A 25,149-nucleotide genomic window follows, 5' to 3' on the forward strand; every position below is an offset into this window, starting at 1 on the left:
GCTACATGTTGGTATAGACAAAAATGTGTCATGACTGTGAATACTGACCGGTCAATCTATTTGACCTATAATGGCCACTTGAAAGAAGCAATTATTGCTAATGATTGATTAAATAGTTGAATAAAGAATCACTAGTTGGTTGATATCCAAACTTGTTTTCTTGTGTCAAAATTTAAATAAATAAAAATCATATTAATTTGTTTTTTTATTGACAAATAATTAAGACAATTTTCTAAATTGGCCTCGAATGATGGAGAAAAAGTATTTGGGATTACAAGGAGTTCACATGGTGCTATCACTTGCATGATTCCTTGCAGCTGAAATGGGCACAACAGTCATTGATTGTTCTACCATCTTAAGTCAATAACAAACAGTATACGGAATCTCAAGAATAGAACTACTCATCATCCAATGCAAGCATAATATTGAAATTAGGTGAGGAGCAACTCACCACAAGAAGATAAGTGACAGAAATTGCTGAAAAACAAAACAGATTACCTATAAAACCACTTGGGTAGTAATTTCCTGTTCAATACAGGCATAATTCTGTCTTCAATTCCTCTATGGTTTCCCCAGCAATGTTTTGTTTCTGGATGAAAAAATTAGCCACCAAGAAGTAATATGCAGGATGACCAGCTTCATTCATTGGTAATGGTGATGACAATATTGACAAAAATTTTCCAAAATTTTTGGAATATTTGAATTGACTACTGTAATGGCAGGTGATTTACAAAGCCATGTATAGGTGTGTAGGCACAAAGATATTTACACGCCCAAATCAACTGCAAAGAGGCCAGATTGCCCCCTAGTTTGATGTTGAGCAGTCCAAATTTGTCGAGTCAACCTTGATTACCCTGGTATTATAAGATCCACAAAACCTGCATTTGTGGTACAGCCAGTGAAAAGGCGAGGTTCCCTTCTTACCACAGTCATTGCACAGTACGTCCTGATTACCAAAATTAGAGGTCATTTAATATTCAGTAGACAAAAACAAAGGAATCAATGAGTTTAAAGTATATGTAAAATGGTTTGTTTACCTGACAGCGATCCCTGTATTCTTCAGGAAGCGCCTCAGAAGCTAATAATGCATCAAGCATACCAAAGTAAACCTGAATAGGATATGAAAACAGGAACCTTAATGAAAAATCCAGACCTATCATTTTAATCTCTTCTGATAATAAAAGATAATACCAGCTACGGCACAAGGACCTTCACCCTGGAAAAGCATGAGTTTTTTTTATTTTATTTTATTGTTTCTTTTTTTTCATAGAGTGCAAAACATAAAGTGGGCATAAAGTCTGATGCTGACTGACTAGAAAGAGGCAAAAAGCCAAGCAAACTTTGGCTGGACCAGGTTAATATTCATGTTTCCAGTATTCAACTATCCATTAAGTCAGACATCAGAATTTTCAAGGGTGGAAAATGTGAATCAAACTGATTGAATTTGAATCCTGACTCTTTTGAATAGACTCAATTTGGTTTAGGTTCCATGCTTGGAGTGGGTGACCAACTGAACGAACTGGAATCAAACCAGCAATGTCCAGCTTGTACCAAGTATCTAAGGTGAGTTTTAAGAATCAAATATGATTTAAGATTGTTACAAACAATGACCAGCCCTCAACCTGATGTCAACCTCTATGTATCAACACCAAATTTACGAAAACTAGTTGCTGGACTCATTGCAGCTCGGTTAAGGATTTAGTATATTGCATGTGGAGGCAAGGCAACATCACAACTCAGTCCTACTGGACCACATACCTATGTGATTATCACTATGACTACATGGTTGCATATGATCCCACCAAACCACAAATCAAGTAAACATGCTTCCTAGGACATGGCACCACAACTTGACAATCTATGGACATGTTGTACAATGACCAAAAACAAAATGGCATTCAAAGCAAGGTCATCAATATGAAGAGGGAAAAATTATGATCAGGGTCCATTGCACCCTATATTTAAATCAATGGAAACAATATGCTAACAGCAGCTTGGTAGCTTGGGTCCCACCAGATAATATCCTAACGAAACCATCAAACACTGTGGCACAAGATTCTAGAAAAACCATGCATCAAGGGAACATGGCAAACTGAAACACTGCCAAAAGACATGTCAAAGCAATGTGATAACATGGTTGTGTCATGTCATACATTGAAACAAGGTAATGTCTATACTACATAAAGTACAATACCCCATTTGGTATCCCTACCTTGGGATAACCTAACAGCAGCATGGTAGCTTGGTTCCTACAGGATAATATCTTAAGGAAACCAACAAACGTTGTAGCACAAGGTTCTAGTAAAACCATGCATCAAGGGAACATGGCAAACCAAAACACTACCAAAATACATGTTAAAGCAACCAGATAACATGGCCATGTCATGTCACACATCAAAACAAGGTAATGTTTATCTACACTACATAAAGTCAAGACCCCATATGGTATCAATACCTTGGGATGTATCTTATAAAATTATTCCCTTCTTGCATATTGGCACAAAAGCAGTTAAGCAGAGTAAATACAGCATACTAAACAGTGCATTCATCTGCAAAATTAGTTAGGCCATTTTCTGTTTCCAACTTTGAAAGGCCCTCTCATGCAAAAAGTTGGTTAAGTTCATTAAAAATAAAATAATAAAATCATTTTGTTCGTTTGGTCAAACGATATCTCATTTTTGTTCTCTCTCTTTTTTTTTTTTTTGATAAGTAAGAGTATTATATATGAAAAGGCACTAAAATGGCAACTTAAGATGACCAAGAAAGAGACACTCACCCCCTTACAGCTGAAACAAAAAAACTGTCCAACAAGATATACAAAAAACAACCCTTCCCTCAACAGGAACCCATCCAATCAATGAAATCAATTGGCATCGAAGGACCATCTTTTATAAACAATTTAGACTCCGACCAAAGTAAATATACAAAAAACGCTTTCAGCTTTTGCATGGACAGCGCACTGCCTTTAAAGGCAATTATGTTCCTTGTCTTCCAAATTAACCAAAACAAACATAAAGGGCCCACATTCCAAATTGTCCTACGCTTCTTACCCAAAAAAGACCCTTTCCACCCCAAAAGGGTTTTCCATAACCGAGGAAGGAAACACCCAATACACTCCAAACAAAGTAAAGAACAGCTTCCATACTTCCCTTGTCTTTTCACAATGGAGAATAAGATGGTCTATGGACTCCTCATGCACTTGGCACAAATAACATCTATTTGCTAAAGCCCAACCCCTCTTCTGAACTTGGTCCAAAGTTAGAACTTTTCCCCATGACGCACTTCCCTAGCAACAAAGCTTAATTTTGGTTGTACACTAAAATTATCTTCATTGGGAAACACCTAGTTGAATCCGGCTCTAAGGCTTTGAAAGAGACTTTACCAAAAATTTTCCATCCTTCGATTCTGTCCACCTCACCCGATCTTCCTCATCCACAATCACTCTCTTCCCATTCAAACACAACAAGTTTTCCACCTCATCCAACTCTCAATCATTAAAAGGCCTAGAGAAACGAGGGTTCCAACTCCCCACCTCCTTTTCCTCACTATCTGGAACAAACCAAACATTTTTCACCCAAGCCTCTTTGGAAGTAGCTAAGGCAAATAAGGACGGAAAATATTCGCATAAAGGTGTAGTTTCACACCACTTGTCCTTCCAGAAACTCACCCTCTACCCATTTCCCACCACAAAAGAAATTCTAAAGCTAACAAGGCACCCAAACTTCCTAATTTCTTTCCACAAGCCTACACCATATCCCTCCCTAACTTCTTGAGAACACCACCCACCACATTCCTCCCCATATTTCCCCCTTATTACTTGATTTCAAAATACCTCTTTTTCATTTGCATAGTGTCAACTTCATTTACCAAGGAGAGTCTTATTGAGTGTAGCAAGGCTCTTCACCCCCAACTCCCCTTTTCTTTTATCTAGGCAAACTATCATCCACCTTACTAAATGAGGTTTTCTCTCTAGAGCCCCACCTCCCTACAAAAAATCCCTTTGAATCTACTTCAATCTCATTCTAACCACTCTTGGCAAATGGAGAATAGACATAAAATAAATTGGCAAACTAGAAAAAATGTTTCGTATCAAGGTGATTCCCCGGGCCTTAGAGATATATTGACGCTTCCACATCGCCAATCTCTTATAGAATCTTTCCTCAATTCCATCCTAAACTACCACAGATTTAAAAAGAGCACCCAACGGCATCCCTAAATAAGTGAATAGAAGACTTCCCACCTTACAACCAATTTCTGCAACCAGATCTTCCACATTTTCCACCCTTCCCACCAGAATCAGCTCACTTTTATCCATATTAACTCTCAGTCCAGAGATTGCCTCAAACCACATCAACAACCACCATAAGAACATCATCTGCTCCTCCCACGCCTCACAGAAAATCAGAGTATCATCAACAAATAGCAAGTGGGAAACCTTCACCCCTTCATCCCCTTTACCCCGCAATTGGCAGGATGATAAAAAGCCTCCACATACTTCTCTCTTTAGAAGAAAGCTAAGGGCTTCTATTGCAATCACAAACAGGTAAGGCGAAAGCGGATCTCTCTGCCTTAGGCTCCTAGAGCTTTGAAAGAAACCGGAGAGGGTTCCGTTAATCAAAACAAAAAAACTAGTTGCGGATAAACACCATTTAATCCACCTTAACCACTTCTCCCCAAACCCCATTTTCTCCATAACTAGAAGCAAAAATGACCACTCAACATGGTCATAAGCTTTCTCAATGTCTAGCTTGTTCTTTTTTATGTCTCCACTTTCTAAAACCATTGCCCTTTATACTCCCACCAACGTTGTTAGCTAGTGTGGGGAATCTGTATCATTATGTACACCAACTTATTCTCTCTTTGTGGATACCTTCATTAATGACCTCATTTCTTAAAAAGACAACATAATAAAATAATCACATTAGAACTAATTCATTATACCTCCTTGTTCCCTTTATCATCTATCTTTCCAACTACTATGAACAATAACTATGTTGAGAAAGTATCTTTTTCACATTTTTATGTCATAAACCCTATTTGTAATGAAAGTTGTACAAGGTTGTATTCCAAAGAAGCAACTGCCTGAATGTGAACCAAATTTGTATCACAAGAGAAGCAACTTGTATTTGGGTCCTATCATCCATGAAAACTTAGCTTGTTGAATCATAATGAAGTTTGGAAATCTGCAGCCCTAAAAGTTTTTATTGTGTAAACAGAGTAATCTGCTTGAAGGTCCCTTCTTAGTAGTTCAGACTTAAGCCATCTAAATGCACATTGAAATTTTCTTCCTTTTTAATCATGAACATGAGATATACCTCGACATTTTGGGGTGAAGTTGGGGTAGATTCATCAGTAGAAATCACCAAAAGTATAAAGAAGATGAAAAGTTCAACATAAAATTATAAAACTACTTCATTTTAAATACATGTCAACCAGACAATGGCTAATTTAAACACTATGAAAATAACAGTAAATAATTTCAATTTAGTGCCATGTCCAACTGCCTTGTGCTGAATACAGAATAGCATTATAAATGAGCATAAAAGCTAAAAAGAAAGGGGAAAGGATTTTTCTTACTGCCATATCTCCCAAGGATTTGCTACAAATTGGACAAATATAGTGACTGCAAGTGTATGCCTGACACAATGAAAGAGGAAGAGGATTTAGTAACAATAGTTCCACTAAACATTTTTTCCTTATAACAAGGCAACAGAAGGAAAAATGAAAAAAATAAGCAAACTAGAATCAAATAAAGGGAGACCTGGAAGCAAGCTGAATGCATGAAATGGCCACAAGGAAGAGCTCGTACAACCGCACTTGATGAGAACATGTCATCACAGCAGATGGGGCAGTTTGTTTCTAAGCCTTTCTCCCGGCACTTGTGGTCAGCCAACTTCATGGCCAGACAACAATTGCATGTCATGCAATGAAAGAAGTCAACACCAAGTCCCTTCCCAACACGGCACAAGTTGCAAAATGGGCAATGATAAACTGTCCTGAAGTGACAAGTGGAGTCAAAAAGTTTAAAAATAAGATATCAAGAAATCTTACTTCCAAAGAAGTTATATCCACATAGTTATCAGATAATTGAAGTTGCAAGCAATTGAAACTAAATATTAAATTCATCAGAGCTTCCAGATTTTCCTCAATAGTAAGAACCGAAATTAGTACTGGTTGGATACCCATTATTCTTTGTTTATAACAGGTTTTTTTGTGAAGCAAGCAGGCCACAAGAATGTTAAGGCATTTTACTTCAAGGGGAAAGCAAAGCAAAGTGTGAGGTGAGAGGATTGGAATAAAACTATGATACCCCAATTCTTTAACTGTATTCAGTATACCATGTCAATACAATACAACATGGGAGTGCATATAGGATCTTCATTGGAGCCCTTGAGGCCCGGCTCAAGTGGTAAAGGGATGGGGGTTTGTGTGAGGTTTGAGGTTCACGTCCCAATGGGGACAAAATTTACCTATAAAAAAAAAAGGGGATCTTCATTGGATACACTTATTTTGCTTCAAAAATGGCTATTTGATTTTTAATTAATTTTTCCCCCGACTTCATTATTACATAGTTACATTGAAGAAATAGAAGAGTTTGCCAAAATTGAATTTATATAAGAATATTTCAGAATAAGAGAGAAATGAAATGAAGTCTTAATCAAGAATAACATTACTTTTTTTTTTTTTCTTTATTATGTTCTATCCAACTAATAGTATCATTATTGAGATCCTCTTCAACTTGCGGAGTTGTATCTTAAAATTTTGGGGTGTGAAGGAACAAGAACTTAGGCACCTACCTACACTAACACCTTGATGGGGAATGATATTCCACAAAAATAGCTTTAATAATCTTAGTATTTCATAGTCTTAATTGGAGTCTTTCTTTTTCTTTTTTTTTTAAATAAGCAAATCATACAATTTTTTATAAACAAGCACCAAAGAGATGATGCACCATAGTACACAAGGCATATACAATGAGCACCAAAGGTCTTTTTGTTACAATGAGCACAAAGTAGCAATCAACTAGATGCAATAGTAAATGGATGATAATACATGTAATCTCACAACCTTAGAAGGGGCACCAACACTCTAGTTGCCATGAGATGGTTGTAGGTACCTCCTTGCAGTAATTGGAAAAAGAAGCAAAAGACATCCATTAGAGTGGCACTAGCCTCTACAACTAACAGGCATCTAGCAGAACATCTTAAGGCACTAGCATTGGCAATAGGAAGCAATGTAACAGTAGTAGGACCACAAATGACATGGCTTCTGAGAATTTATCCATTAGTAACACATCCTGTGCATCATAATGGTCATATGGTGTATGTCAGTAAATCCATAATATGAAACTGGTTCAAATCGACTGGTATTCAGTGTGTAAATCAAAAGGGTTGGGTTGGCCAGGACAGGAGCATTGATTAGGTCTCTTTTGGAAGAAAAAGTTCATCTAATATTGGAGCAATGAGATGTTCTTTTTGTAAATTCCCATGTGGTACTAAGGTATAGGTCTACTTAGCATATTGGAGGTTTCAATCATATTTTTTAATCAGCTGCTTGTATTTTAGGGAGGATTCCTCATCCTTCTTATGTGTTTCTTTATCCATAGTTAATACATTTTTGTTTCTGATGATAAAGAATAATAATAATATGAAACTAGTTATCACAATCTTATTGTGAATATATGAAAAATTAAAAACAAAAAATGACAAAGTCAAGCCGTCTAGTTCTTCCTTTTTCTTCTTCAACAAAGTAAAATAGAAATGAGTATGCTAGCAATTCATGTTATACACCCTCAAAAGAAGTTCCTTTAGTACAAATATAAAAGGATAAGTATGCATTTATTCACTAATAAAAAATATTACAAAATGAAACAACATTGGCAAGCGCATATCTAGTATAAGTTGCTAAATATGCAAAGTCATCATTCCTAAAAAAGGAGGGATAGAAGAACTAAAACATTTTAGGCATATCAGCTTAATTGGAGGATCATATAAAGTTGTGGCAAAAGTCTTAGCAAACAAATTAAAGAAGGTAGTAAGAAAAGTGATTTCTAAGTTTCAAAACGTTTTTGTTTAAGGCAAACAAATTTTAAACGTGGCTTTGATAACAATTGAAGAGCTTGAGTGGAAGGGTGGTGTGCATATTGGATATTGAAAAAGCCTATAATTATGTAAAATGGAATTTTCTATTGTCGGTATTAGAAAGAAAAGGTTTTGGCCAAGGATGGATTTATTGTATAAGATTTTGCATCTCTATGGAGAGATTTTCTATGTTAGTCAATGAATCTCCAACTTTCTTTTTCCAAAGTTTTGGGGCTTGAAACAAGGTGATCCCCTCTCGTCGTATCTTTTTGAGTTGTTGATGAAGGCTCAAAGCTACTTTCTTTCTAAGGCAGAGGAAGGAGGTTTCATCTCAGATTTTAAGGTGACAAGACATGTGGAGAGGTTATGGAGATTATTCATGTACTTTTTGTTGATGACACGTTTGTTTCTATGAGGCTTCCACAAAGCAAATAACTTATTTCAGGTGGTCTCTTTTCTAGTTTGAGGCAGTATCAAGGTTGAGCATCATCAACTTGGAGAAAAAGTGAGTTAATCCTAGGAAGTGAGATCCTTAATTTGGCCGACTTAGGCTACTTGATAGATTGCGGGATTAGAAAATTGCCTTCTATCTATCTAAGCCTCCCATTGAGTGCTCCCTTTAAGGCTTCTTCAAATTGGAATGTCAAAGCGGAGGGATTTCTTAAGAAGTTGGCTTTTTGAAAATGTTAGCATCTTTTTTTTTTTATTGGAAACGACACAAAGATATATTGATAGAAAAAGAAGTACAATAAGAAGGATGAGAAATCCTCCCGCCAAAGACAACTAAATTACAGGAAAATACACAGAAAACAAACAAACTCTCTATAAAGGACCAATCCTTATGGAGTACACACCGCTAACCAATCAAGTTGAATCACATTAAGGGGAGTCCCCTTAAATGCCTTGGAACAGAAAGCCCAAAGAGAAGCAAGGAAAACAATAGGGTCCCAAAAAAACTCTAAATTCATTGCTTTATCCTCGAAAATCCTCGCGTTTGTTTCCCACCACACAACCCGAATTAGAGCGATGCTCGCAGCTTGCCACAAAACTATCCCCCTCTTAGAAGTACCAAAACCTTTAAATTTGATGGACATCATGTCAGATATGCTCCTCGGGGGAACCCAATCCATCTTAGCTAACTGAAATAACCTGTGCCACAACCCAATCGTCAAGGAACAATAAAGAAAAAGATGATCTACTGATTCCCCATGCTTCATGCACAAAATACAAATATCAGGACTAAGGGCTTTGTAGGGTCTTCTCACTTGTAACATGTCATTAGTATTCACCTTCTTATGTGCCACTAACCAGCCAAAGGACTTCACTTTGAAAGGAACTTGAGAATTCCAAACGAACTTTGAAAGGAAGTCCTAAGGAGATCCAGAAAATTGAGATAATGTTAGAAAGAAGGATTTGACTGAAAAAAGCCCTGAAGAGGATAATGGCCAAAATCTGGCATCTGGGACCTAAGGAGATAGATGCAATTCATCAAGTGACTGCATGAGGCCTTCTAAGTCCTCTATCTCAGAATCTAACAGGTTACGACGGAAATTTAAATTTCAAGAGAAAGGACGAGTAGGACTGAGAACTGAAGAAATAGGAATGTTTTTATAAACGACTACTCTAAATAGTCTTGGATATTGGGTTCCCAAAGGTTGGTCCCTCCACCACAAATCTTCCCAGAAACGAATTCTTTCCCCGTTTCCTACCACATACCAAGTAAACAAAGAAAACTCCTGAAAGACTTGTGCAATAGCCTTCCAAGGACAGCGATGTGACCATCTTACTAAAGTGTAAGCATCCCAACCATTGGAGTGTGAACCATAAATGCTTAAAATGACCTGATGCCAAAGAGTTGAACCCTCTCTAGGATACCTCCACAACCATTTCCCTAGAAGAGCGAGATTCCTCAAAGAAATATTCTCAAAACCCAAACCCCCTATTACCTTTGGTTTGCACACAACATCCCACCTCACTAAATGATCTCTTTTGCCTTCCCCAATCCCTGACCATAAAAAATCCCTTTGCAACCTCTCGATTTTTGCAGCCACTGAAGCAGGTAGCTTAAATAAGGAAAGGAAGTAACATGGCATATGGGTAAGGCAAGATTGGATAAGAGTTATCCTCCCCCCGAAGGATAAGTAGGCCTTTTGCCACCCATCTAATCTACTTGAGATTCTCTCAATCACTAGATCCCAAAAGCCACACGCCTTAGGGTTTCCACCCAAAGGAAGACCCAGATAGAGTATAGGCTAATCGGACGCCTTGCAATCAAGCATCTTAGCCAATCTTGAAAGATGAGCCTGATCAAGATTGATGCCATAAATACTACTCTTGTCAAGGTTGACCTTAAGCCCAGAAATGTGCCCAAACACTAACAAAAGACTCTTGAGAGTCTGCAACTCTTCCTCCCTTGTGTTAGAAAAGAAGATGGTATCATCAGCAAATTGCAAATGGGACACCCTAGTTCTGTTTCTACCCACCCTGAAACCCTCCAACATATTCTTTCCTTTGCTCTCATAAGCATCCTACTCAGTACATCTGAGACTAAAGTAAACAAAAAATTGGATAAAGGGTCACCTTGTCTTAATCCTCTCGATGCCTTAACCCACCCTTTAACGCTACCATTCACCAAAATTGCATAAGATACCGAGGATAAACATCCACACATCCATTTCCTCCATCTAGGACTGAACCCCTTCTTCTCTAACACATGATCCAAAAAATCCCACTTCACGTGATCGTAGGCCTTTTCAAAGTCTATTTTGAAGACGACACCTTTCTCCCCTGATCGTCTTCTCTCGTCCACTATCTCATTCGCTATAAGAACCGCATCCAATATTTGTCTCCCTTGAACAAAAGCGCCTTGAGTATAGTGGATGGTCTCATGTAGAACCCCTCTTAGACGCCCTGAGAGCACCTTGGCTATTATCTTGTAGAGACTAGTGATCAAACTAATGGGTCTAAAATCTGATATTTTCTTTGTCAAACTCTTTTTGGGTAATAGAACAATGAAAGAGGCATTAGTGCTTTGATTGATAATTCCACTCCTAAATTCTACGAACACTCTCACCAAATCCTCCTTAATTACATCCCAACAGTCTTGGAATACTGCAATAGTAAAGCCATCAGGCCCCGGAGCCTTGTCCCTATCCAGCTAAAAAATGGCCTTAGAAATCTCTTCTTCAATGAAGGGGGAATCCAACCTTAACGCGCTCTCTTCCGAAATAGGGGACCAATCTAATCCTTCAACACCCCAAGACTCTCCTGTAGGGCTCGCGTAAAGCTTTTCAAAAGTAAAGTAAGATCTCCTCTGTGATACTCTCGGCATTCTTCAACACTAAACCCCTCTCATTCTCCAACTCCTTGATATATTTCCTATTTCGCCAGCCATTAGCCACTTTATGATAAAACTTAGAGTTGTAATCCCCTTCCTTAACCCATTTCATCCTAGCTTTTTGTCTCCAATGGATTTCCTCCCTCAAAATTAATTCCTCTAACTCCCCTTTTCTTGAGGCTCTTTGACTTAACAATTCAAAAGTGAGACCCCCTACCTGCTCAATGGTATCAAAGTTAGCTAAATCATTGAGGATACTTTTTTTCTTTTCATTAAGCTCTCCAAAATAAAACTTATTCTTAGTATCTTTTTAAGGGTGGAAGATTAACATTTTTAAAGAATTCTTTGTTGAGCTTATCTATTTGCTTCATATCCCTCCTTCTCATCCCAAAAAAGGTGAGTTTAAGATTGGAAAAGATTCAAAGGGACTTCCTTTTAAGGGGTAGTGCTTTGGAGACGAAATCTCATTTAGTTAAGTAGTCGTCTATTTGCATGGACAAAAGTAGGGGTGTGTTAGGTATCAAAAATTTGTCTATGCTCAATAAGGCCCCTTCTTGGAAAATGGTGTTAGAGATTTGTTACAAAGAGGGGTAGTTTCTGGAGATGGCAGATATCAACTAAGTTTGGTAAAAGGATGTGTGTGTGTGTGTGTTTGTGTGTTGTTCTTGTGAAGGGAAGGGTAGGTATGAGGTGGGGTTGTGGAAAGCCATGAAGAGAGGATGGATTTCAAGCCAGGACCAAATTTGAAGTAGGTGATGGTAGGAGGATTAGGTTGTGGCATGACCAATGATGTGGCTATTCTTCTCTAAAAGCCTTGTTTCATGCTTTGTACTCCATTGCCAATTCTAAGGATGCTTGGACAGCAAAAGTTTGGAAGTAGGTGGGAGGTGTTCGATCTTGGAGCCTTTGTTTTTTCATCAATGTTCAAAATTGGGAGGTAGAAATTGTTGAATCTTTATTTAGTAGATCCAAAACATGATGGTTAAAAGAGTGTGAGAACAAGCTACTTTAGAAATTAAATAGGGATGAAAATCCTCTATAAAATCCCACTAAAGTTCTTTGGAGTCGATTTCTAGATATCCTTTTCCAGGTTCTCAGACCCTCCAAAGGTGAGTTTCTTTGTTTGGGAAGGAGAAAAATTATTACATTAGACCCACTAAGGAGGGGAGGAAGGGTTATAGTTATGTAGTGTCATTTGTGCAAAAGCAACAAACTAATCATATTCTTATTCATTATGGAGCAGCTCATGGTATTTGGTACCTATTACTCTCACTCTTTATTATGTTATAGTTGTTGCCTCATATGGTGAAAGATGTCTTGCTAGGATGCCATGAGGTTTTTTGGGGAAAACACATAGAAAATCTTGGAGGTTAGCCCCATTTTGTTAATTATTGATAATTTGGTACAAGAGAAACCAAAGAACTTTTGAAGGCATGAAAAAATAAATTCAATTGTTAAAGGATTCTTTTGTTCAAACATTGTTTTCTTGGTTCAGATTTAGTAAGGGAGTGGAATTAAGAAGTCTAGGTTTGGCAGGCTCCTCCAAAGGTGGGTTTCTTTGTTTGGACAAAAAATTCAGGCATTAGACCAGACAAGGAGAAGAGGAAAGGCTATAAATAACTGGTGTTGTTTGCGCAAGAGCAATGAGGAATTGACCAATTATATTCTATTCATTGCAGGGTACCTTTTAATATATATATATATAGACAAGTACAAAGTATATGAGAGAACAGTGCCCAACAAAAAGTGATACATCCAATGTACACAAGAGGATAATCTTTGGTACCTATTATTCTCACTCTTTAATGTGTTACAGATGTTGTCTTATGCGGTGAAATTTGTCTTGCTATGATGGCATGGGAATTTTTTGGGGAAAAGGCACAAAAACACTTGGATCTTGGTCCTGTTATGTTTGATATGGACAATTTGGAAAAAGAGAAATAAAAGAATTTCTAAAGGCCCTGAGAAATCAATTCAATTGTTAAAGGATTCTTTAATTCAAACATTCTTTTCTTGGTTCAGATTTTGTGTTGGAGTGGAATGCTCATCCCTTTATGATTATGTGGATTGGATGAGGTCACACTAGTGTATTTCCTTTTTTTGTTTCTTGCCCTTTGACAACCTCTATATCATTCCTATGTTCTTAGATTCTGTCCCCTATTTGATTGACATTTTTAATAAATTGTTCTTTTGCCCATCAAAAGAGAAAAAAGAAAACAGCTATCCTCTTAGTAGGGTTTGTGTCCAAAATGCCAATGGATAAAAATTATCATCTAATGAAACGACACTAGCAATCATATATCTATCATATATTTTTAAATATGCAGCATCATCTCCTTAGTGAGGCTCTTCTCAAAAAGGCCAATTTTCTTCATATGTTGTGTTTTGTTTTTTGGGAGTTGTAAAAAGATTCTAAACAAATGACGACATGAATATTGCCCCCTTTGTGTTTTAGTGCATTTGGAAAGATTGAAATTATAGGATTTTTTTAAGGCGTGAAACATTTCTTAGAATTAAACAATGTCTTCTTAAACTCTTCATCTGTTTGGCCAAAGGGTCCACCAAAGGTTAGAAATTGAATTTTCTTTATTCTGCATATAGCATGAGAAATATAGGCATGGTTCTGACCTTCAGTGTTTTACTTTCTTTGCTTTTAAGCTTTTTCTGGCATGTGCTTCTCCTCATATTTCCTGGGGATTGGGATGCATCCCCCTTTTGTTAGGCTCATTTTTTAGTATATCTATTGGTCAACTACATAAAAAATTATGTTTTTTGGGGGGATGGGTGCATAATCATGTACTTGCACCTAGGATTGTGCTACTTGCATCCACAAGTCCAATTCCTGCTTAGGTTAACAAGCACCATTTTTTATTAACTTCAAATCCATTTTGATGTGTTCATTACTTTATATCATCTAATACATTGAAGCTAGAAATAAGTTGTTTGTCTTGTAGGACATGGAAACCTACTGCCCCCTTTAAGGCCACTCTGCTTGAATCCACTTTTTCTATTAGTTTCAAGAGTGTATGAAATGCATCCTTGTTAATTTTTTTGATAGTTGTTATTGTGTCCATTAGTTTATAAAATATAATGTTTTGAAGCTAAAAACTGGTATATGCTTATAATGTTCGCAAATGGTCGATATTATTATTGAATCAACTTCATAAATTAGTAACCATGCACACAAAATCAAGCACAATCAAGCATGGGCACACACACCTACCCATACACAGGCACACAAATACAAGCCGCATAACCTTGTATAGATATTATAGCAAAGCCCTGGTTTCCATGTCACAGCAGGCACCCATACCCTTATTTATTCCATTAATTTAAAATAAGCTCAAATTTAAATATTCTGTTCATCTTTATACCGGATATTCTGAATTCCAGTAAACTTTATACTTATAAAATATTTGCATCAATAAATACTAAGTACAGCAAAAGAGAAGTTCCAATGAAAGTTCTTTTACCTCTCATCATCAAAAAATTTGCAGATGCTGCAATAATATTTTGCCATCAACAATCCACCACAGGAAGGTGTTGTGCAAATTGGTCCAATAGGCTGGATTCTTAGGCAGAACATACACATCATTTCAGATGTAGCCTTCCTGCAAAAAAAATTAATATAACACGAATAAGTAAATATTATATATATATAAGCAAAAGGAGTTTCCATAAAGTTACCTATCCATTGAATGATCGCTGACTTTATCATGGCAAAACCTGCAAGCAAACAACTTGCCACAGCATGAAGCACGGAGTTTGCAGTTCCTCTTGTAATGCTCACACCCAAATATTTGCTTATCTGGATCTCGAAATGATGGAATGCATCCAAGCACATTCTCACCATTTGAAGTTTCAACTGTCCTTGCTTGAGGTAACTTTTGCTGAGCAGCTATCCAGCGACTAAGAAAACCCATATGTTGATAAGAATATGAAGCAAATAGAAGCCAACTAGGATTAAATACATAAATAACAGGAACAAACCTTGTCATAAGATTTTGAATAAGATAATCTTTTCTCCTTGGATCAAGAGTTGAATCCCGAGAAACTTTTCTTATCTCTGATTCAAGCTCATTTTCATTCATCCGAAAAATATCTTTCCAGCCAGGCTTGAAAGTATGATCACTGTGGTCCAGGCTTTCATGAACATTGATGCCTAAAAGTGAAATTTTCACAATGAATGAACATCAAATATTTGCATGATACAAGAAGCAAGGGTCAAGTCAACAAGCCTGAATTTATTTCAACTCTGCAGCAAGTTGCAATATGAACCAGAACCACACAAGTGAAACATGAATAAGTACACAATTGCAGCACTAAAAAAGGCATGGCACAAACCTTGTGAAATCTTATTTTCTGATGTAAAGGCCAGTGGAGATGCAGCAGCAGTTCCTTCCCACCATTCATTAAGCCACTCACTAAACATTGTGTTCTTTGTTGCCTGCTTCCATGTGTCCATCATTTTGTTCTGCTCTTCCTCAGTAAGAACAGATGTAACCCATGGCAACATCGATTGGAGCACCTCTGCACCTGTAGTACCAATAATACGGCCAACAATTTTGTCTTGTTCCTCCACAGAAAAATGTTTGTCAAACAATGGCCAAAGCTCAAGTTCTTCCCTGTAAACATGTTGATCCAGTGTCACTCTAATGGATTTGCACATGCCCTGAAGCTTTGTAGCAAGTTCATTGTACTTTCTGATACTGTCATTATGATGAGAAGAATCTAGATTAATTCTAGTTGACTCTTCAGGCATATTTGCACTGTTCAAACTCTCATGAAGCAGAGTAAGGTCAGAGAGCACAGATGAAATGTCTTCAAATAGTTTTTCTTCCTGCTTGTGGTCCAAAGTGTAAGAGTGGCTAACATTATGAAGAGTCTCTCTAGATTCTAATGCTGGGAAGACAATATCATCCTCAGCATTACTGTGAGCCCTATATAAGCCCCATAACAAACGAAACCTACCACTGAACTGCCTAAGGAAAGTATCATTACAATCATTAAGTCTCCCAGATTCAACATCCAAATACTCCAAATCTTTGCGGATGGCTTTATGAAATTTGAATATGTTATCAATAGGTCGCGTCGCACTCCCAATATCAGGAGAGCTTACATCTGTTTCCCAATTAAAAAGACTGGAGTTGAGGGAAGGAGCACAAGGAATAAAAGATAAGGAGCGCAAAGATTTTGCTGAAGCAAGAGAACCCGTTCCTAGATTACTGTTATTCACTCCTAACTCAGGGACACAGCAAGACTGATTACTACAAGCTAATTTCTGTATGTTTACAGTTCTTCTAGGGTCACAAGCATTACTGTCTTCCCATGAAGTACAGTTTCCACGCTTAACTGGCCTTTCATCATCATCCAAGTGATCTGATGTAGAATTTTCCTTAGCAGAAAACAAAGGGGTGCATGCACAAAAAGACTGATCAGGATCTCCTGTGGTTGTGGTCAGTATTTTGGCAAGACAGCAACCAACTGCACCAGAAGACAAGCATGCATCCCTAGAGCGGCCTTTGCATGCCCAGCCAGAAAAAAGTGTAACAAGTGCATTATCTGAAGCTGGAGCTGCATCAGAATATTACGCATAAGTAGCCAGCAAGAGAAGACCATAATTTCTTTAGATAAATTAGCAACACGTTGTAATAAACCAAAAGCTGAGAATTGATAGAGAACCTGCCAAATGCATATTTTGAAGAAAAGACCTTGCTGCTTCTTCATCAAGGGATCCAACCAACCATGGCAGGACACACTCAATCAATCTTAAGGGCATCACACATAGGCTTTGATACAGAAGTTCACGCTGTCTTTTGGGGCTAAAATGCTTTCGAGCAAGTGGAAGAACCTACAAATGCAACATGCCAGGTAAACATTCTTAAGGGACAACAAAGTGATGTCTGCCTTGCAAGTTTCAATGCTGATTAAAATAGATATGATAAAAACCAGAAAATAGGCAATTGCATGTTCCAGCCCATAGGCAGAACAAGCTCCCACTAATATGCTATCCAGCAATGGTTGACTCATGTATAATTAATAGAAGGATGTGTCTTTGGTAAGACTTGATACTAGCCATCAATTTATTTCTTCAGCAAAATCCTAACCTGAACTTCTTCATTGTGAAAGTGCTTCTGTATCGTATCCATTATTTGATCAGCCTGTGAGCATAACTTTGTATAAAATTCAGCAGAAGATGAGTTGGCTCCGGCACTTTGTATGCTTTCTATCAAGCACCTAAGTTTATCAAATTGGCTTTCTTCTTCTGCATGCTCCTGGGCAAAAGAGAGTTCTGCATCTACGGCAGGGAATATAACTTTGTCTTCAGCAATACTGCAGTCAGATTGACAAAGAAGCACATTTCACAACATAGAAACAAAACACGACTAAAAAAACTGGGACACAATGATCTCCATCATGCCCTATTACCCTTTACTACAGGAAAAAATAATCATAATAGAGAGCTGTGTAGTCACTTTGATAAGGAGGAAATTTCAGGTAGGACAACAGGCTTCAAGGACTAAATTATTATAAATTTTGGAGCAACATCAGGTTGAAATCCATTCTTCATGTTCAAGCCAAGGGCTTTGAGGAGGTCCGATTTTTCATAGTTGATTTCCCTTCCCAAGGGTCTAAGTACATTAACCAATCCACTGTTGAAGTTTAGGATGCAGCATTATATTCAGACGAAACCATGTTTGCCAGAAAAAACTACTTCAAATAAAAATGTAGAGAAGAGTACAATACCTGTGAAAAATACAAACTTCTGCAATAAACAACAGCCTCTTGTTGAAAGCAGATAAATCAGAGAAATCTCCAAAAAGTTGTATCTTCCTTGCTGCCTCTGCTATATCATTCAACTCTCTTTTTATTGCTTTATGCCAATGCAATATTTCATCTATTGGACATGCCAGAGTTGAAGCAGTTGTAACATTATTGGGCTCCAAATATTTCCTTTTACCAGTTTTCAAAGATTCACATGCACATTGCCAGTTCTTAGTTCGACTGATTAAGGTTCTGGCCCCAGAATCAGGACCTCTGTCATTAGGATTATCTTCACAACTTTTCTGAATATTTTCCATCCAGGTGAAAATAACCTTCATTCAACCCGAGTAGAAAGTCAACCAAAAATTTCAATAGAAGTCCATCACAAAACATAATCCATAAATACAATTAAACAAAACATTTACCTGTTGAAGAAGCTTCTCTTCTGGGACTATCTTGCACAAGCATTTATGCATATCTTGATGTTCATCAGATGAAATAGAGGAAGAAAGCCACGGAAGGAACTCTGCCATCATATTAACAGGAATGCTGCACAGAAACTGCCAAATCAATGATGCCTGCTCTTCAAAAGAAAACTTCTCAATCAGCAAGGGGAACACCTGCCACAATTGAAAGAAAGATGGTGACCTAGATATAAATTTTCACTCTGAATATCAAACTATGGTTGGGGAAGTATAAAGGCTAACTTGAGAGACATGAGCTTCATCACATGAATTGTCTGAAAGATAGAGACCAATGTAACATAAAAGAGCATCACATGTGACCAGAGAACACTATTGCTGCCTGAGAATACGTGTGTGTGTGTGTGTGTGTGTGTTTGTGTATTATCAGATATGCCTCACAATATATATATATATATATATATATATATATATATATTTTGATAGGCAAACAGGAAAAAACAAGTATTAAAGGTGCCTAAAAGGAGGAGTAGCAAAGTACACACGAAGTATACAAAAAATGCCTACAAGTGTCCAGGAACGTGCCTCACAATATTCTTTTGGAAGAATGTCAAACATTTCTTAAAGCTAGCATTTCAGCCAGCATTATTCCTGGAAAGCTCTAATGGCGTTTCCATCAAATGATGAGCATTAGAGACTTGTTTATCTCAATTTTAAAAGAAACCTATTAAGCTGGAACTGGATATGCAGGAGAACATGGGTGCTCCTCTTTAATAACATGAATGACATCTAGAGATGAAGAGTCTCAAAAACCAGGAGATTCAATTCCATGTTCAATTGGACCAGTTCATAAAACACCGTATGGATAAAGCACATGACTTTTTTCATATGACATATATGAAACAACTGAGGAAGATCCCTATTCTTAACTACAATTATTCTTGAAGCCTATGCCAGAGAAAAGTGGGAGTCCACCAAGGGAACAATGACCACCATGGATCAGCTTCCAAATGGTTCAATCCTTCCTTCTCTCAACCGACAAAGTAGATACCACCATGAATTATCAATATGTTTGAGCAAAAGAAACAGCCAAAGAGTCAAATGCCAGAAATATCCCAGCAGTCAATGTGCTGAAGCCTAGTGCCACCACAACACAATCTTATTGCCATTATAAGCACCACTTAAAAATTAAGATCAAAAGAACAATAAGAAAGGAAAATAATGAAAAAATAAAATAAAAAGAACTATAGATTATCATTTTGACAACTAATTCATATGGAGATATTTGATAGATTTAGAGGGTGTTAGGTAAAATTTAATATTTATCACTTAATGACTTAAGTAGACTTCAAATTAAATTATTCTTAAGTTGTTGCTTAAAACTTATTACTTGATTTTAACTTTAAGTATTAAGATTGTTTGATAAAGTTAACTTAAAAATTATTCTAAATCGTTTTTTTTCTAATGAGTGAAGCAAAAGTATATTATAAGCAAAGACGCCAAAACAACGTTCCAAAGTACATGGGGGGTGTATACAACAAATGCTTAAAAGCGCAAAAAAGGAAAAGGACCAAACAAAAACTACGTCGTCCTCAAAAAAAATCCACAAAATCTACAGCCGAAGAAGGACCAAAAAATAAAAACAACCTAGACCAATCCCAAAGATTACAAAGGAAAGTGTGTTTTAGTCCTTGAATGGACCATTCCTCATTCTAGAAAGCTCTTCTATTTCTTTCCTTCCAAACAATCCAAAATAAGCAAAGAGGAGCTACCTACCACACCTTTTTCCATCATTTACCAACAAAAGAACCATGTCACCCTAAAAGCATGTCTCTAACAAAAGAAGGAAGCGTCCAAAGCACACCAAACACGGAGAACACAAGATTCCATAACACTCTTAGTTTTAATTAATATTTATAATCATTTGTTTTAACTAATATTTATTTTCATTAATCTTAAGTAGTAAATTTGTTTGTAAAATATTCATATTTAAAGTATAGTAGATACATAAGATAACCGCAAAATATTTACTATAAAAAATAAGTCATGGATGTGAAGACATGGTTCTAAATATATTCTCATTAGATGTGGGCAAATGCAGCAAAAAAAAATTGAGATTAAGAATAAGTTAACCAATTTGACTTCATGCTTAAAGTTATTTTTAAATTTTAGTTGTAATATTAAGTTATTTTACCAAATATGCTTAATCTACTTAATAACTTAAATTAAATTATTACGTTACATTAAACCATTAAGTTGATTTGCTAAATACCGTCTTAGTTCCAACTTAATTTTAACTCTAATGTAATAATACTGGGAAAACTATGTTCCATGCCATGATTTGAAGAAAACTCAAAGCTGCACATCACAAAAACAAAACAAATCAATACTTGTTCCTCTTCCTTGGACATGTGCTGACTAATTGAAGTTTGAAGAGCTCCGGTGCATAAGGCTAACTCTCTCCGATAGCTTTCTTCGTTTTGAGTTTTTGAATTCAACAGCTCGAATAGTTGATCAAAAAGGGCACTTTCTCCCTCATGTTCAAGGGAGTAAGTCCGTGCAACATTCTTCACACGTCTATCAAGAGCTGGAAATATGACCTGCAGTTCCAAAGGAATACTCTTAGATCATGTCCACGTTTGCTTATAGTTTAAGAACAAAAGAAATGGACTGTTATCATCATTAACCACTGGATTTAAGGATGTTAGCATGTATCTCACTGATGGACTCACCATTCTTTGATCCATTAGTGAGTGAATACCCAACCAATCAAGATTCAAGACAATAATTTTTAGATCACCTCTCTCAAAGCCCATATACTTTGCCAGAAACACACAACCGCTTTTACATATGTCACACATCTCCAATTTTCCGGAGGTGGACAAACTATCTAACGCAACCCTTCATTCCATTTTATTATCATTTTTGAAATATCTTAAGACAGACTAAGCCCCAAGCATAAATAACAAGACAAGATACTTGGTTTCAAATTATTAGTTCTTGCCAATTACTTATTACTGCAAGAGTTAGCTTAATATGAAACTTTTCATTAGGCCTTTCCAGATTATTTCAACTTTTTTTTCTTTTGGTATGTACAAGTTTCAACTGTATCAATATTTCAGTATGCCAGGTTTCCAAGAATTAATGTGTTAAAACACAGAACATATCAATGATAACAACTTAGCCAAATATACCATCTTAAACAACCACTCAACAGAAAATTAACATAATAAACAATGTAAAATAAACAGAAAACAAATTCTCCAAGAAAAAGAAAAAAAAAATGAAGGATATATAGTGACGCAATAATCTGTGCCAATAAAAGTAGAGGTTGCCCATTTTACTATAATCCAGATCGTTCGTATGACAGCAATATGGTAAAACATGGGTATAAAGAATATAAATATGATTATTTATATGATAGTTAAGGTCATACCAAACCAATTTTTTTCTGAAGAGTAGTTGCAAGTTGGGACCTGTTCATAATTAGGCCCCAGTAGGACCAAATTCGAAAGTTTTCCATGCTAGCTAAGCTTACGTGATAAATGTAATGTATAACAAAAGATAAAACCAAGGCAATGTGATAGTTAAGGTGCTACCAAAACAAAACCGGAGGTAACTGTCTACCAAAGCAATGCGAAATTTTCACAGTAGACTGCAAACGACGCATCAAAATAATACTGAACTTCAAGATCAATAGGCAATTTAACAGGAGAAGTATGAAACAAGTCTACCTAGAAGTTCAAGTTCCTACCAATCCCTATGAGGAAAAGGTGAATAAACACAATTTTCTCAACCAGAAAAATATTTGATATGATTCCCCTTTTTTAGTTTTCCAAACGAAACAAGAGGAAAAGGGACAGAAGATTTGGTAATCCAGGAAAAGAATCACAAAGAACAAAAAATTCTAAAACTGAATCAGAGAGAAATGCCACAAACATCCAAAATTTCAATCTCAATCAGATTCAACACTGCAAAAGAAATAAGAACGAGCCCACCTCGTCCTCAGCATTACAGTGGTGCTTGTAGATTGCGCGAAAAAAGTGGTAGCGTTCCAACAAAGGATTAATATCACTGTCCTGATTAGTAGCAAAATCCATGGCCGCACGATGCAGGCCATCGAGCTCCGAACGGATGGCCTTGTGGAAGAACAAGAAGATGAGAATAGGAGACTTGAGAGCTGAGCTCTTCAAGCAACTCTTCGAAGGAGAAGAATCCATTTGGTTGGCAGGCCCCGCCATCAGACCCAAACCTCCATCTCTATGTTGAAGCCCTGTCAATGGCGTCGCCATTTTATAGACGGCAAACAGTCCAAAAAAGAGGCCAGCAGATCCTTAGTCTCGAAACCCTAGGTTTTCCAAATCCACGAGATTTTCATTTCTGTGCGCTCCTCTCTCTCTCTCTCTCTCTGGAACTGAACCGGGGAGAACGAACGAAACTCAGAGGCCTCAATGCGGTAGATAGAAAAGGGGAAACAAGTTAATTTTTCTAGCAGCGACACGTGGCGGTAACCGGCATGGTGGAACGTTGGCAAAGTCACATTCTGTGAACGGAGGCAACTAGAAGTAAGGGATCCCGTGCCGCGTGTGAGAAGCACGTGAGAGTGGAGATCCAGCACGGACTTATCCCTGGTGTTTTTGGAGCCTTGGTGCGCTGGTCTGTCCACGTAAGCATCCACCGGATTGGGGTGATTCGGAAGACTGATGACATGTGATGGCTGATTTGGTGACGTTGACACATAGTGAGGACATTGTGATAATTTTAGAATCCAATTTATTCAAAATGGTCTAATAAACGAGATTGACACAAAACGTATGACAGCAATTTGTTCAATCATCTCATTAACTCTAGCCGGGCAAGTGGAAAAGTGGCTATTAAACGGAACCAGGAACGAAGCTAATCAAAACAAATTCCGTTCGAAAAAATATTTTAAAAATTTAGGATTGAAATTTTCTTTTCAAAAGAGTCGTTTCAAGATAAATTAAAAATTTTATTTTGAGAAGATAATTATTTGATTTTTCTCATTTATGGATTAAAAATATTTTTTTAATTGTCATCTTTTTAAAAACATCATGATTTTAAAATATGTTATTATATACAAATATTATTGTTTTATTTGAAAAATGTTTTTAAAAATAATTCTAAAAAATCGTAGTTTAAAAATAGTGTGTAAAAATTGTTTTTTAATATTTTATAAAATACAATTCTATTTAAAAACCTAAAATATTATTAATATGTTTTTTATATTTTTAAAAACAACCTTTATATTTGTTTTTTTAATTTTAATCAAACCTAAAAAACGAGTGAAAAATACTACATAAAAGTTGAAAGATGTTTTCTAAAAATATCTTGTTTTCCTTTTTGTAAGTTGAAAATTATTTTATGTTTTTAAGAGCATAAAATTATTTTTTATTTTTGTTTTAAAAAATAATTATCAAATTGACTTATTTTTCTATTTTAGCTCATTACATCAAATAACGTGCATGTGGTTGATGCTATTTTTAACTTTGTTTTTGAAATTAAATTCTTAAGAAAATAACATAAAAAATGGGAAATTCAATTTTACTTTTTATCTTCAAATATAAAAGTAAAAGAAAAAAGGTGTATAATAAAATAAAATAATTAAAAAAACATAATTATGCCTTTTATATTCCAATTAATAAAATAAAATAAGGATTATTTTGGTCAAAAAGGGTCAAGATATTCCAAAGTAACTCCGGCTAACTCAAGTGGTTAAAAATATCTTTTATTTTATTTTGTAAAAAACATTTTAATATATATTCCTTGTTCACACTCCTTGATCCATGTTTTTTCGTATGTTAATTGTATTCTTTATATTATAGTCACATTTTCTATACGTTTAGTAGATCATAATTTTTACATAGTATATTATTTTTATTTTATTTTATTTTATCTACTAAGTAATTTTAGTTTACCAATAACTTTTAAGCTTATTCTTTGATTTTTGAAAAATTATCGAAGTAAACAGGTGATAAGGAGTCTTTTCTCTTTACTTTAATTATTTGGGATTTATAACTTATTCGAGGCGAAAAATAAATATTTCCTTATTAAAAATCTAACTCCATGTCTTTGGATTTTTTATCCTAATCCAATTTGCCTATCCCATCTCCTCCTCCAATATTAGAAATTTTGCTAATAATATCCATTATAGGATTCTCATCTTTAGTTAGTATATTAATAGAGAAATTCTCAATTCTTGACATAATGCATATACAAATATCGTTTATACAAACGTAGGGTTAATCATTTGATGAGACATTTCAAATAGTGAATTTCTTCCATTTGACTTTAAAAATATTTGTTCAATTTTATTTTATCTTATTTTATATTATTCATATTTTGTTTCATTGATGAAGTGACCTATGGTCTCGATAAGAAAATGATTTTATTTATTGCTAACATTAGGAAATGAAATAATTAAGAATCTTAAGTAACTAGCCAAGCTGCAAAAGTAGCTAAAGTGATTATAAATCCCATGAATAAAATGGGTCCCACAACAAGCCATTTATTTCTAATTTTCGAT

The 25,149-nt window shown here is 36.0% G+C and overlaps 1 protein-coding gene across 1 annotated transcript; it reads right to left on the bottom strand.

The window, feature by feature from the left end:
- Positions 1-404: 404 nt before the first annotated feature.
- LOC100255880 (zinc finger protein BRUTUS) lies at positions 405-23,140 on the bottom strand. Its single transcript, XM_002279499.5, has 14 exons — positions 22,604-23,140; positions 20,996-21,205; positions 18,609-18,803; positions 18,166-18,515; positions 17,526-17,751; positions 17,101-17,269; positions 15,763-16,992; positions 15,409-15,580; positions 15,106-15,327; positions 14,892-15,029; positions 5,762-5,996; positions 5,578-5,637; positions 1,038-1,109; positions 405-946 (listed from the first exon to the last, which is right to left on the bottom strand). The coding sequence occupies exons 1-14, from the start codon at positions 22,895-22,897 to the stop codon at positions 806-808; spliced, it is 3,714 nt and encodes a 1,237-aa protein (XP_002279535.1). The 5' UTR covers positions 22,898-23,140; the 3' UTR covers positions 405-805.
- Positions 23,141-25,149: the final 2,009 nt, after the last annotated feature.

The sequence above is a fragment of the Vitis vinifera genome, chromosome 1, assembly GCF_030704535.1.
Source record: "Vitis vinifera cultivar Pinot Noir 40024 chromosome 1, ASM3070453v1".
In the NCBI taxonomy this organism is placed as follows: domain Eukaryota; kingdom Viridiplantae; phylum Streptophyta; class Magnoliopsida; order Vitales; family Vitaceae; genus Vitis; species Vitis vinifera.